The sequence below is a fragment of the Chlamydotis macqueenii genome, chromosome Z, assembly GCF_036417535.1.
Source record: "Chlamydotis macqueenii isolate bChlMac1 chromosome Z, bChlMac1.mat, whole genome shotgun sequence".
In the NCBI taxonomy this organism is placed as follows: Eukaryota; Metazoa; Chordata; class Aves; order Otidiformes; family Otididae; genus Chlamydotis; species Chlamydotis macqueenii.
The window spans coordinates 27,205,637-27,220,919 of NC_141593.1; the positions used below are offsets into that span (position 1 = coordinate 27,205,637).

The window sequence follows — 15,283 nt, forward strand, 5'->3', positions numbered from 1 at the left end:
AAGAGTTCATCCTTCAGAACATCCGCTGCATATCCTAGAATTATCTTTTGGAACATTTAATTCCACCTTATCTTCTTGCACTCATTTTGCACTCACCCAGCTGTAGTCAACATACCCCTCTAAAGCTATGCAGTGAACGATGACTACTAGAGAAGGTACAGGGGAAGAAGTTCAACTCTAAATTGTAAAAGTAATGAGCACAGAGATAAGTATCCAAACTAAGTATCCGAGATAGCACCCAAATACAGTGTAGAGAACCCCGTAACAAATCACGCAGGGCAGTCTAGATAACACAGTGAAAATGTGCTGCCTCCAGTCCCCCAAATCCTGAACTGGCAGAGGCATGGCCTAGAAGATCTGTCAGCACTTCAGCTATGTGACTGAACGCTGCATTCATAGCTACCACGCAGAAAGTATATATTCCAAGTGGTCTTGAGCCTCTGCTATCTACATATTTTTAGTTTCATTTATAGAACAGCTTTAGCAGTACCTGGGATGGATGTATACATTCAAAAAAATCACAAAACAAGTGGGAAGAGATGGAAGACAGTTTAATAGTAATCACTAAATACTTTTCACTGTGATTACATCACTGGCAATAACCTGTTATTTTATTTCCAGTAGTAAAAGAGAGTTAGCTGAAGAAAGCACTAGGCTTCAAACATGTTTACCATATCCCTACTGTAATACTTCATGTACAGCATAAACAACTCTTCTGCCCATCTGCATTTCTCCCCAGGTAACTGATGTTACTGACATAACTTAAGCCAAATCCAAAATGGTATAATTCTTTGTGTTTGTTGTAGACTGTAAGAGCTAGTATCATATATTGTATCATAGAATGCTTTGGGTTGGAAGGGACCTTTACAGCTCATCTAGTCCAACCTCCCTGCAAGGAGCAGGGACATCTCCAACTAACTCAGGTTGACAGTAGGTGTGCTGAGGAGGACTTCAGGGTTTAACTGTTGCGTAAACTGCAAGAGGAAAAAGAAACTACTGTACTGCACATCATTCAGTCTTTTCTGTCATAAAAATCTTGCAGAGTTAAGCAGGCATTTCATGTTTTTTGTAGTTTGAAGTCAACTGTTTCCTTGGTTCTCTCTCACAGTGGCTATGAATACTTTTTTGATGGTCTCCTTATCCAAGTTCCTGCCTGTAAAGAGAAATAAATTAGCCAATTATATTTTACAGTGTATTAAAAAATGCAAGCAAGTAGCAACCCGAAAGTCTTCTCAACAAATAAAATGTTTATTATACCAAGGAGTGAAAACAGAGCAGTATTAAAATTAAGCTGCAGGTAACAAGATAACCTTAGATTTTACAGGCAACATCAGACTTCAAGCTGTACAAGTAAGGGAAATGAGGAAAAATGTGGGGGCTTTGGTAATACAAACACTTTGCAAAGCAGAGAGTAACATGCAGGAAATAAATGTACAACCTCAGTATTACAAGCTTTTCAGAAAAAAAACCCCAGATTTTATACATTTTAATGGCTATAATAACCTTCCTTACAGTTACTGAATATTTCATCAAACATTCAAACCATTCCCATCACCATATTGATAATTATGCATTTTTTAAATAAGATTAAATATGCCAGTGTAATTAATGAATACTTAGGTTTGTTGGGTATTTTAAATTATTTTTATTTTACTAAAAGGGATAGTGTATATTCCCTTCAGACGGAATATAACACTGCTGGAGGTCTTAATGGATAAACCTTTGAAGGTTACACTGAACATACTCACTGCTATTATTCTGACCAGTTTAGGCTGGTTGCTTTTCTCTGGACAAGTCACAGGACTGCATGCTGAGAGAACAGCTTCTTTAAGTCAAATGAGGAGATACATTATTTCCTCTTACCTATTAGGACCAATCTATTTGTTCTCTTTTCATCTTCCTTCCAGGCTACTGCAGTTTCTTCCAGGTCATAGAGCTCATGAACACCTTGGACTATCACCTGATGAGATTTGCCTTGAATAGATACCAGTCCCTTATCAGAAAAATAACTGTTAGGATATATAAACAAACCTTTAAAAATGAAATATCTAAGAGGTGAAAAAAACCTTTGAAACTAAGCCAAGCAGGGAAAAATATTCCTGGCAACTATGTACCAGTTAGTCAAAATAACCATGTAGTATGATCACTTCTACTCATTCATTCTCACACCTTATTTTTTAAAAGACGAATAACTAGACTTTCCCATACTCTGCCTTCTGTTCCTCATTTGGTCAGTATCTAGCAATCTGGAGCAAAAATAAAATGTTGTCTGCTACTGTGTCAATTTGAATGTATAGATAGTTTATTATGAATCTCTCTATGAAAGACTGACTGCCTATCAAAGATGATGTAAAATGAGCAAAAATGTTTAATTTCAGATTATTCCGATTAAGCTGTCATTCTCAGCATTTTCACTATTCCGAAACAGAATCTTTGAATACTGGAGAAAGAACAAACATCTGTGAGGTAAAACGACTAGCAACAGAATTAGGGGGGGTTACTGTCAGATTGAGCCCGTTACCTCACACACCAAGAGTCACATTATTAAGAGTTTTCATCACTTCATATAAAACTTTATAAAATATTCTAGTGGAACACATTCTGTAAAACATGTCTTGTACTTCCCTAAAGAAAAAGTTTAAAATATTTCATGGAAAAAAAGGTCTGCATTTGACATGGTAGTTGCAATTCTATGACTATCACTGCTGAAAGGATTATGACTGCAGGTAGGATAAAAATATAAAAGCAACAAACTTTGTAACCTATTCTATAATTACCTGGGGTTCATTTGCTTAGCTATATTTATCTCTGACTGAGGACCAGCACACAGGTTATTACAGGCCTCAGATCTCCTACAGAATTACTTCGATTCCAACACTCAATACAACAAAAATGTACTTGTGCATAGCACTACTGCTTTCAGACAGCTGAAAATGCATCAGAGGCTATTTTCTTCTATTTGTCAGGAAGAGAAAGACAAGGACATTCTTGTTTTGTTGCTGAAAGAGCAAGAATACAACTCTTCTTCCAATTAAATGAAAATAATTAATGTTGCTATCCATGACATGTAAGTGTTCTCAGAAAACAAACCAGAGGGTATTTTCTTGTATTTCTTACAGCCTACAAAAAGACAGACTTGATTAATTTTTTAATGATTTACTTGTCTGCTTAGTATAAGGAAAATGAAAACATATCCTAAATTGTCACCTATACTCTTCTCAAAACCATGCAACTGAAAAACATACAAAGTTCTTATGAAGATGAGTATTTATGGGCTGCATGTTTAGAACTACAGTCTGACAGTACTATAAAAAGTTTTAAGTGTAGACCACAACTAGTACTGCACTGCTATGTTATGCCAAATTCAACTTCTGCATATTATAGCAACAACTACGGATAGCACTCCGTAGTTGCATCCCTAGATAAGGAGACATTTATGTGAGATGGATGGAACCTTTCAAAGCAATGGAGGTGAAAAATGAGAAAGTGATTTAACTATGTCCTGATTATTAACTCTGCCACTGATGTCTGAGACTGCACATCTTCCCTCTCAATTCGGAACAAGTAGGATCAATGTTTGCTTCTCTGTCAACCATCTCCTTTTGAGTTGTTCCACCAGTCAGCAGATAACAAACTGTCTCTACATGGAATAATGACAAATCACTATTCTCCGTTTTGTATGCTCTGCTACAGTGATCCAGTAGCGCCTTTGACAGGTCTGTAACTGACAGCACACTGCAGTTTTTAAGGTGTAAAAAAGGAAAAGCACAAAACAAAGAATTGGGTAATTTCTGACTAACCTTCAGTCTTATGACATCCATGGTGTGTCCAGTCTTATCTTTCACATTCTTCTCCCACAGAAGATCCTATGAAAAGGAAAAAAACAGCGTGGCATGGGATGATTTTCCATAAAAAGCCACACTGACTTTTCAGTTGACAGTGATGTATTACTATCCTAATTTTGTCTGGGATGGAGCTAGATTCACATTAAGTATTAGGAATTTTTTTTTTTTAAATGAAGGTGGTAGAACACTGGAACAGGTTGCCTAGAGAGGTGGTGGATGCCCCATCCCTGAAACATTCAAGGCCAGGTTGGACAGGGCTCTGAGCAACCTGATCTGGTTGAAGATGTCCCTGCTCCTTGCAGGGGCGGTGGACTAGATGACCTTTAAATGTCCCTTCCAACCCGAACTATTTTATGATTCTATGATTCTAATTTTCTTCTCAGTAGCTGCTGTGTTCTGGATTTAGTATAGGATTTGGTATGTGAAGAATGTTGATAATATGCTGATGTTATTACTTGTTGCTAAAGAGACCAAGGACTTTTTTCAGCTTCCCAGGTTTCAATAATGGGCAGGTACAAGAAGCTGGGAGGGGTACAGCCAGTACAGTTGACCCAAACTGGCCAAAGAAAGTATTCTATACCATAAACACCATGTTCAGTATATGTGGGGTCTGGCCATGGGCAGTTCTCTCTCTCTCTCTCTCCCCCTCACTGCTTGGGGTTGTTCAGAATCATTTTGGGTTTCGTTCTGTGATCACTGCTCAGGACGTGCTGTATCAGTCACCACGTTGTCAGGCAGTGAGAAATTGTGCATTTTTCATTTTCTCTACTTTAGTATCCCTATATTTTATTATTATTATCATCTTCCTCTGCTGTCCTAGTAAACTGTCTTAATCTCAACCCTTGAATTTTCCTTTCTTCTTGATTCTCCCCCCTGTCCTGCTGGGAAGGGGGAGCGAGCAGCTGTGTGGCAGTCAACTGCTGACTGGAGTTAAACCACGACAATTACTTACCTGAATAAAGAGATTTAAGTTTTCTTCTTTTATATTTCCTGGAACTTCAAATGTTACTGTAATTATACCCTGCAAATTGAAAGACCCACTTATTATTACCAAATTGAATAAACATTTAATTACATTAATTTCAAGAAGTGTTCTTTATAATTGTCGTGGTTTTGTTTAGTGAGGGGGAGCCTAAGGTGGTAGCTTCTGTAGGAAACTGCTAGAAGTCGCTCCCCTTTGTTCAGGGGACTTGGCAAGGCCTAGGGCGGACCTGCTGCTGGCCAAGGCCGAGCCGATTGGTAGCAGAATGTTCCGTGATAATGCCTCTGCGATAACGTATTTAAGAAGGGGAAAACAGGAAGAAAAGAGAGAAGATGTGAAGAAGCTGAGCTGGGGGCAGAGGCACAGAGGGGGAGGCGCAGGCCTATGGGCCTTGCAGGCCTCACCCTCTGGCCTCTCGCCAGGCGGCCAACTGGGCCTGACTCGGTCCAGCCCGGCTGCAAGAAGTGGAGAGGAGATGAGAAGTGAATAAGATGTAAAAAGATCCTGAGAGACATCTACCAGACTGTTGTGAGGAACGGCTGCAGACGCCAAGGTCAGTTCAGAAGGAGGGGGAGGAGTAATGCGGCTCCTGGCCAAGGTTCCCCTGCAGCCTGTGGTGACGACCATGGTGGAGCAGGTTGTCCCCCTGCAGCCCATGGAGGTCCACGGAGGGGCAGAGATCCACTTGGAGCCCGTGAAGGACCCCGTACCGGGGGAGGTGGATGCCTGAAGGCAGCTGTGGCCCGTGGAGGGCCCGCTGGGACAGCTGTTCTAGAGGGACTGCACCCGTGGGAGAGATGACCCACGCCGGAGCAGTTCCAAAAAGGACTGTGGCGTAGGGGTGGGACCCCACAACGGAGCAGGGGAGGAATGTGAGGAGTTCTTCCCCCAACCATGAAGCAGCGGCGTGAAACAACATGTGACGAACTGACCACAACCCCCATTCCCTCTTCCCCCCTGTGCCGCTCGGGAGGGGAAGGTAGTAGAGATAATGTTAAGCTTGGGAAGAGGCAGGGGTGGATGGAGGTTATCTTGTTCTCTGTCTCATTATCCTGCTGTTTGTAGTAATAAATGAATAGTTTTCCCCAAGTCGAGTCTGTTTTGCCCGTGATGGTAACTTTAAGGACTTTTCCCTGTCCTTATCTCAAACCTCGAGCCGTTTTTCCTTATATTTTCTCTCCCTGTTCTCTCGGAGGGTGGGGGGAGCGAGAGAGAGACTGCGTAGTCTGGTCCTGATCAGGGCTGAACTACGACAGTTATTTTGGCGCCCAACGTGGGGCTTGAGGAATCTGAGATAAGGATTGAGTTTAATTGGGAGCAGTAACGGGCAAAACAGGGATTGAACTTGACAAAAGAGCAAAATGATTAGGGGAAATTTATGTTCTGATTTTGGTGAAGGGATAAGTGGTGAATTGTGTGTAAATTGTATGGTATATTCACTGTTGGTGTTTTGAGGATATTATTTTGATTCTTGGTGCAGGGAATTCTTTTTCTTTTCTGTTGATGTGTGCGTATTTTAATTAGAATTCTTAAATACATAATTCACAGAGGCGAGGGGTGGAATGTCGTGGTTTTGTTTAGTGAGGGGGGGCCTAAGGTGGTAGCTTCTGTAGGAAACTGCTAGAAGTCGCTCCCCTTTGTTCAGGGGACTTGGCAAGGCCTAGGGCGGACCTGCTGCTGGCCAAGGCCGAGCCGATTGGTAGCAGAATGTCCCGTGATAACGCCTCTGTGATAACGTATTTAAGAAGGGGAAAACAGAAAAAAAAGAGAGAACAGAAGATGTGATGAAGCTGAGCGGGGGGCAGAGGCACAGAGGGGGAGGCGCAGGCCTCATGGGCCTTGCAGGCCTCACCCTCTGGCCTCTCGCCAGGCGGCCAACTGGGCCCAACTCGGTCCAGCCCGGCTGCAAGAAGTGGAGAGGAGATGAGAAGTGAATAAGATGTAAAAAGATCCTGAGAGACATCTACCAGCCTGTTGTGAGGAACGGCTGCAGATGCCAAGGTCAGTTCAGAAGGAGGGGGAGGAGTAATGCGGCTCCTGGCCAAGGTTCCCCTGCAGCCTGTGGTGACGACCATGGTGGAGCAGGTTGTCCCCCTGCAGCCCATGGAGGTCCACGGAGGGGCAGAGATCCACTTGGAGCCCATGAAGGACCCCGTACCGGGGGAGGTGGAGGCCTGAAGGCAGCTGTGGCCCGTGGAGAGCCCGCTGGGACAGCTGTTCTAGAGGGACTGCACCCGTGGGAGAGATGACCCACGCCGGAGCAGTTCCACGAAGGACTGTGGCGTAGGGGTGGGACCCCACAACGGAGCAGGGGAGGAATGTCAGGAGTTCTTCCCCCAACCATGAAGCAGCGGCATGAAACAACATGTGATGAACTGACCACAACCCCCATTCCCTCTTCCCCTCTGTGCCGCTCAGGAGGGGAAGGTAGTAGAGATAATGTTAAGCTTGGGAAGAGGGAGGGGTGGATGGAGGTTATCTTGTTCTCTGTCTCATTATCCTGCTGTTTGTGGTAATAAATGAATAGTTTTCCCCAAGTCGAGTCTGTTTTGCCCGTGATGGTAACTTTAAGGATTTCTCCCTGTCCTTATCTCAAACCTTGAGCCGTTTTTCCTTATATTTTCTCTCCCTGTTCTCTCGGAGGGTGGGGGGAGTGAGAGAGAGACTGCGTAGTCTGGTCCTGATTGGGGCTGAACTACGACAATAATGTAGCCTCATAAAAAGCAACTATATAACCATGTAAAATTAAAAAAAAAATTCTCCACTTCTGTTCTGCTCTAATTTGCTGTATTATGCTATACTTTCTGGTTCTGTTTGGGTGTGCCCTTAAAGGGCATACGCAATACTTTGAACAGTTTCATGCCACCAGCTTCTACCGTGTAATTCTCTGCTGTAGCTGATGTTTGTTCTCAAAGAAAGCCTAAGAATTTAAATTCTTCTAGGCTAGTAAGCTCAATCTTCCAAATACGCTTAAGAATGCTATTTTCTTGGCACATAAATTCTTTGTCACAATTTCTGATCTTCATCACAATTCTATCAGACAAAAATTAATTGACATATTTTTTCACCTATCTGTACTTTCCTGTTATGACAAGCTTTTTATAAACAGACTATGCAGGAATAGATTATGAAAATAAACATGTCTGAAGTTGTTTTATTCCATAATAGTAAGTGTAGTTTAAAATTAACAGTTTATTACAAAGTAAAGGAAATAATGTGTCTTAAACTTATTTTTGACACAATAACCTCTCAGTGGCATAGAAGAACATACAAAGAATTACTTTTTGTACAACAAAATTATTTCAAATGATTACTGCTTTCAGATGACTAGTCTAACTTAAGAAAAAGAAAGCAGAAAAGACAAGACTATTTCAGTTGTAAGGAACCTACAACAATCATCTAGTCCAACTGCCTGACCACTTCAGGGCTGACCAGAAATTAAAGCATGTTATTGAGGGCATTGTCCAAATGCCTCTTAAACACTGACAGGCTTGGGGCTTCGACCACCTCTCTAGGAAGCCTGTTCCAGGGTGTGACCACCCTCTCAGTAAAGAAATGTTTCCTAATGTCCTGTCTACACCTCCCATGGCACAGCTTTGAACCATTCCCATGTGTCCTATCACTGGGTACCAGGGAGAAGAGATCAGCACCTCCCTCTCCATTTCCCCTCCTCAGGAAGCTGTAGAGAGCAATAAGGTCGCCCCTTCGCCTCCTTTTCTCCAAACTAGACAAACCCAGAGTCCTCAGCCACTCCTCACAGGAGACGCCTTCCAGCCCTTTCATCAGCTTTGTTGTCCTCTTCTGGACACATTCAAGGACCTTCACATCCTTCTTCAACTGCAGGGCCCAGAACTGCACGCAGTACTTGAGGTGCAGCCGCAGCAACGCTGGATACAGCGGGACAGTCACCCCTTTTGAGCAGCTGACTATGCTGTGTTTGATGCACCCAGGGTGCAGTTTGCCATCTAGGCTGCCAGGGCTCACTGCTGACTCCTGTTGATCCTCCTGTCAACCAGCACCCCCAGATCCCTTTTTGCAGGGCTGCTCTCTAGCCACACCTCTCCTAATTTATACTTGTGCCCGGCACACTCCTTTTGGAACTAAAGATGAAATATATGCAACAAACAGCAAATCTCTTTATCTAATGACTTAGTAAACCCACCAAAATAACCAAGAGCTAATACTTCAAGCAGCTTCAAAATAAGACAGACAAAAGTTTGCTATGCACCAAGCATAGTGAAGTATTGCTTCTGTTGACCTTCCACATGAAGATAATAAGCATGCTTTATTACCCAGCAAGGACTTGCAGCCTACTGTGAGAAGTGTTCTGCTCTCAGTTATGCCTCCTGTGTCAACACCAGTCTTAAAACTGTGGGTGCTGAACTGAACAGGGATGGGTAAGAATAAATTCTCACTGTTTTGTCCTGGTTAAATGGTTCCACACTACAAAACCAACAGTAATTTCCCTAACAATACAAGCATGCTCTAACTCTTGTAACATTCAGGAAGGCTTCTATTTAACTTCTTTTCTAATTTAGGAATCTATTCAGACTGTTACAACTGAATATATTTAAGATTAATACAAATTTTAACTGAACAAAAAACTATGAACTTAAGATTCTGATTCAGCCTGGAGAAGAGGAGGCTCCGGGGAGACCTTAGAGCGGTCTTCCAGCACCTCAAGGGGGCCCACAAGAAAGATGGGGAAAGGCTGTTCAGGGGGGCCTGTTGCGATAGGACGAGGGCTAATGATTTTAAAATAGAGGGAGGTAGATTTAGATTGGATATTAGGAAAAAATGTTTTACAATGCAGGTTGTAGAACACTGGAACAGGTTGCCCAGAAAGGTGGTGGAGGCCCCATCTCTGGACACATTCAAGGCCAGGCTGGATGAGACTCTGAGCAACCTGATCTAGTCGGGGATGTCCCTACTCTTTGCAGGGAGGTTGGACTAGATGACCTTTGAAGGTCCCTTCCAACTCTAACCATTCTCTGATTCTACGATTCCAATTATAGCTAAGCATGAAACTGATTTTATATTTAATCTTTAGTTCCAAAATGAGATTATAATTGCCTTTTGCTGTTTTCAAGACTAGCGACTTCAAAAATAAAAATGCAGGCATCGTACATATGATATTTTAACCTGAAAATTAAATTTAATCATAGCAAACTTTCTAGAAGGAAAGTACACTTTTCTGAAATACTGTATAAAAATACAAGTCTTTTTTTTTTTTTTTGGCAGCCCTTGAGGGAACTGTTGCCCACGGGTGAATCACATCCATTGAGGATACTCCAAGAGGACTGTGACTCATTCACAGAACAGAGTACTTGTATACGGACGGGGGCCCATGGGCGACCCATGGAGCAGGGACGCTAAGGAACAGAGCGGTGACAAAACCCCTAAGAAGCAAAAAGGGGCAGAAAGCTACTACGCAAAACTACAGGACCAGGTAAAAAGTTTTTCTATCTTTCTTATAAGCCACTTTTAAGCGTAAAAAGGCCTCTTATAAGGTCTTCCTGCAGCCTACTCTTCTCCAGGCTGAAGAACTCAACTCTCTCAGCTTTTCTTCACAGGAGAGGTGCTCCAGCCCTCTCATCATTTTTGTGGTTCTCCTCTGGACCTGCTCTAACAGCTCCATGTCCTCCTTGTGCTTGGGTCTCAGAGCTGGACACAGTATTCCACGCAGGGTCTCACAAGGGCAAAGTGGATTACTGCAATGACTTGGGGAATCCAGAAGGAGTCTTGCTTCTGGTACTAGGAATCTGTGATCGTATATTCTGGTGTGAGTGGTGCACTCGTTACGTGTTTGTGGATGTGTGCAGACAATATATAAACTGTTGGAAAAAGCAGGGACCTGTGAAAGCCCTAGTGGGACACAAAGATAACTGGGCAGACATGGGATGGTACCAGCTTCAAGCCCATACGCCCATGGTGTGAAGCCTTAACAAACCCCTAGGGCAGCATCCAAGAAAATTACCCCAGGAGTTGCAAATGGGATACAGCTACCACCTGTAAAATACTGAGAGAAGTGTTGCTTTACTGTGGGGGTATGCTAGAGTTTGTCATATGATTCAAATGGAGCCTCAGAAAGATCAAGACAACTTAGAATTCATCACCATCAGGCTGACAGTCACTCTTAGATTAATGGTCTGCTAAAAGATGCACTAGCAAGTGCTCAGCAAGAACGACAAAGCCTGAATCAAAACTTAGCAGCTGGTAACTGGCCAAAGGGAAAGCTGTGTAACAAGCCATCCAATCTACTAAGAAAACAATAAGCCGATTTAAAATTAAGAGAGCCCTATCAGGCAGACCATGTTGCAGTGCTGCAGAAAGGAGAGCACCAATCCTCAAAGCGCAACCGCTCTGATCTTTTACTCGGAGTGCAGGAGACCTACAGCTGCTGCCTCCAGAAGATGCTTCTGCAGTGGTCGTGGTGGTGCTGGGAAGCTGGAGCAGAGCACTTGCAAAAGTAGGAAATTGTGGGATTTACTGACAGAGAGGTATGCTAAGCTCAATCCTTCTGATCCCACAAACAAGATCCCTGTGGAGGAACTGCAAAGAAGAGGCAATCATCTGTGATCACTTTGACTCCTGCTGTGTTGACAGGCAAGAGGTAAGGGACACCAAAAAGGCTGAGCCCACAGACCAAAAGCTCTGACAGCTAGGCACAGTCACTACTGCCCCTCTGGTATCACCTCACAACTTGGTGTGACATCCTATTGTTCAAGGAGTGACCTAGAGTATCGTACTGAGGGGAACATGCCAGAGGCAGGTGTGTGATCAGCCTCATGGCAGGGCATGACAAAATTGCAGTCATGAAAGTGCCAGGAGGGAAAGAAAAATCACCATGCTCCCACCTTGCAAACTGGGACTTGGAAAGGAGAAAAGATGTCCTTCAAAGATCTACACCTGGAAGCTAAGGAATAAAAAGCTCAGGAGAAAGGTCAGAGCTCATTTAATAGGGTTATGGGATGTGAAGCAAGCTCTGGGAAATCTAAGTTATCTGATGCATCATCTCACTTCCCAACTGGGGAAGCGCCCATGTTATATCAAATCAACACTGGTCACCATGCATTTTGGTTCTGGATTAAATGACAGCTGCTAGACTCAGAAAGCAATTGGACAGAAAACCTATAGGACAAAGAGTGGGTAAAAATTTAGGACTTGATTCTGCAAATATTAAATAGAGTAGTACTATTTCTCAGTAACACTCCCCATATGAATCAATGAACGATGTGACTGTCTGGAGCAGTGGAAGCCTATAAGATGTTTTTGCAAGTAAGACTTCCTGTATCCATTTAAAATCTACAACAAAGCACATTACAATATGTATTCAATATAATCTTCCAAAGATCTTAAAACATATTACTTGTTAACTGAAACCTTCTGAAAAGGTAACATGATTAGCATGCATTTGCAATTAACCTGAACAACCTTGTTAGAAAAAGACTGAAGCAATAGTGTGAATAGTTACCTTATCTAGATGTGCACGTGTTGTCTTTACGTGTTCAAGTTTTTTCTGCAAACTGAAAATAAGTAAAGTTAAATGTTACATTTGAGTAGGATGAACAAAATATCATTATTTCAAAATGTAAATAAACTCTTCGGTATTGCAAAGCAAAAAAGAAATAGCAAAGATAGATTGTATATTCAGAGTAAGTTTCAACTGTTAATTTAGTGTTAACCTCAAAACAGAATGAAAGAATGGTTTGGGTTGGAAGGGACCATAAAGATCATCTAGTTCCAATCCCACTGCCGTGGGCAAGGACACCTTCCACTAGGTCAGGTCACTCAAAGCCCCATCCAGCCTGGCCTTGAACAATTCCAGGGATGGGGCATCCACAACGTCTCTGGGCAACCTTTTCCAGTACTTCATTAGCTTCACAGTAAAGAATTTCTTCCTTATATCTAATCTAAATCTACCCCCTTTCATTTTAAAGCCCTTATCCCTTGTCCTTTCACTACATGCTCTTGTCAAAAGTCCCTCTCTGTCTTTCCTATAGGTAAGGAACCCAGTACCCTTTAGGTACTGGAAGGCTGCTCTAAGGTCTCCCCAGAGCCTTCTCTTCTCCAGGCTGAACAGCCCCAACTCTCTCCTTCTGTCCTCATAGGAGAGGTGCTCCAGCCCTCTGATCATCTTCGTTGTCATAGAAGGCAATCAGGTTTGTCAAGCACAATTTTCTCTTGGTGAATCCATGCTGGCTTTTCCCAATCACGTGCTTCATTTGACTCACGATAGCCCCTAGGAGGATTCGTTCCATAACTTTCCCAGGGACTTAAGTAAGACTGATGGGCCTATAACATCATGGACCCTCCTTTAAGCCCTTCTTGTAAATGGGGGTGATATTAGCCTTCTTCCAGTGTTCTGGGATGTCCCCTGATCTCCATGACTTCTCAAAGAGTATGAAGAGCAGCCTCACAACGTCAGCCAGTTCTCTTAACATCCTCAGGTGGATATTGTCCCATCAATTGTAGGGGGTCAAGCTCCTCTGATAGTTCATATACCAACTCTTCCTTCACTGATAGTGGGTGTTTGCATCAACCTGGATTTTTAGCCCCAAGGCCTGGGGTCCAACAGTGCTGGTAAAGACAGAGGTGAAGAAAGTGTTGAGAACTTCTGCCTTTTCAGCATTTTTGATGACTAATTCATCTCTCCTGTTTAACAGTGGGCCAATATTTTCCTTCCATTTCTGGTTCTTGTTTATGTACTTGAAGAACCCTTTCTTGTAGTTTTTGACATCTCTGGCCAATCTCAACTCAAGATGAGCTTCTCCTTTTCCAACTGCTTCTCTGCAAGCCCTGGCAATGCCCTTGTAGTTCTTAACAGGTATTCATCTGCTTTTCTACCTCTCCTACACGTCTCTCTTGGTTTTGAGCAGACTCAGATGCAGTTAAGCGAAGGGGTCTCTTGCTCCACCTACTTCCCTTACCTTTAAAGAGGATGAACTGCCTTTATACTTCCAGGATAGCATTCTTGAAAACCTTTCAGCACTCACTAGCTACTTTATCCTCCACAAAAGCTTCCCACGGAATCCCTCCCAATTGATCCCAGAGCTGAATTTCACTGCATCAAGCTCAAATAAAACAAAAAGAAATGGAACTCCATTTAAGCAGTCTACAACCTTTTTGGTGCTTTTAAAATTTGTCTTTATACACTGCAATTTTAGAGTGTTTTCTCTATTTTAACATCAAACACTGAGAACCTCTAGAGAACTATGAGTGAGAGAAGAGAGAAGACTAGACCAAGGAAAGAAAGAAAGATTTTTTTGGTTCTTGGTTTTTTGGTTGGTTGGTTGGTTTTTTTTTAAGTACTTTCTCAGATTTGTAGAGCACAGGACTTTTCAGTAAACCTTGCAGAATGCCACCTAATATTACAGCTAATCAGACCTAACTGTGAATTGCCATTGTCAAGAACGATTCTTTTCTGGTTCACATTTTCTTACTGCTTTCTCTCTGTTGTATGTGCATGTATTTATATAATGAACATTATTTCTAATAAAAAACAGTGAAATTATCACCATACCTTATTCCAGATAAACTGTCAAAAGCATGCAGGTCCAAGACATTGGAGAGATCAACTCTAAACAGGGGAAGAAAGAAAGCTTTGTAATTTTGCTATATTTAAATAATTAATTTTACAATGGTTCTCTGAAACTTATGTATGTTTTCCTTTCTGTCATCCTAATGCTACCAGTCCTTATCCTCATTTTTGGATGTTGATGGTTGGTACTGCCTCCTATAAGGAAACAGTTTTTCTTTGCATAGTAATATGCAAATAAGGAAACATAATTTTAAAAATATAGTAAAATACAAGGTATTTCCAAGAAAGATGATAAAATGCCTCATACTGGATGCCTGAATAGTAACTGATTTTCCCTAACTGGGAAAAGGAACCCTGAAGTTCTTTGCAGCAATTACTCTCTACCCTTAATATTTACTAATGTAGACCCTCTTCTCAACGCAGAAACTCCTGGAATACATGTAGCTTCTACTGGCACACTATTAGAAAACAAAACTGAAATGCACTATGATGCAAGTGGTATTATGAAGAATTTCAGTTCTAACATCTGAAATTTAGTCAAACGAGAAATGTAATACAGACAGCAGTGATCACATTTACTTGTAAGAACAGCTACCTATAAACTTCTGTATTTTTATAAAAGCAATATAAATTACAGGTTTCACTGCTAATAGCAACTGACAGCTTTCTAAATGCAGTTAATGATATGTGGCTGAATACAAGGAAAATATAGGAGGTTAAAAAAACCCACAAAAAAAACAACAGAAAAAAGATCTCTGGAATATAGCCAGTATTACTAAACTTATACATCCAACAGTAGCTTTACAAAGCAGCTTCTAAGATGAAAGATTTATAATGTAAAACACATAAATAACACCTTTCAAGTTCATTACCAACTCAGTGCTAGTTGTTTGCTCTCACCAGTGTTCTGAAAAA

At 42.0% G+C, this 15,283-nt stretch overlaps 1 protein-coding gene across 6 annotated transcripts in view; it reads right to left on the reverse strand.

Moving 5' to 3' along the window:
• Positions 1–534: 534 nt before the first annotated feature.
• Positions 535–15,283, reverse strand: part of LOC104480395 (zinc-regulated GTPase metalloprotein activator 1A) — a 29,594-nt gene continuing 14,845 nt past the window's right edge. For 4 of the 6 annotated variants that reach the window (XM_086771002.1, XM_086771003.1, XM_086771001.1 and 1 more), the window contains 6 exons: positions 14,351–14,407; positions 12,302–12,353; positions 4,798–4,866; positions 3,801–3,866; positions 1,864–1,993; positions 535–1,153 (listed from right to left, as the gene is read on the reverse strand). In XM_086771002.1, coding sequence (XP_086627128.1) covers positions 1,080–1,153; positions 1,864–1,993; positions 3,801–3,866; positions 4,798–4,866; positions 12,302–12,353; positions 14,351–14,407 — 448 coding nt within the window. In that variant the 3' untranslated portion in view covers positions 535–1,079. Of the gene's footprint in view, positions 1,154–1,863; positions 2,010–3,800; positions 3,867–4,797; positions 4,867–12,301; positions 12,354–14,350; positions 14,408–15,283 lie in introns of those variants that run through there. The other 2 variants (XR_015261476.1, XM_086771005.1) reach the window with 2 other exon arrangements.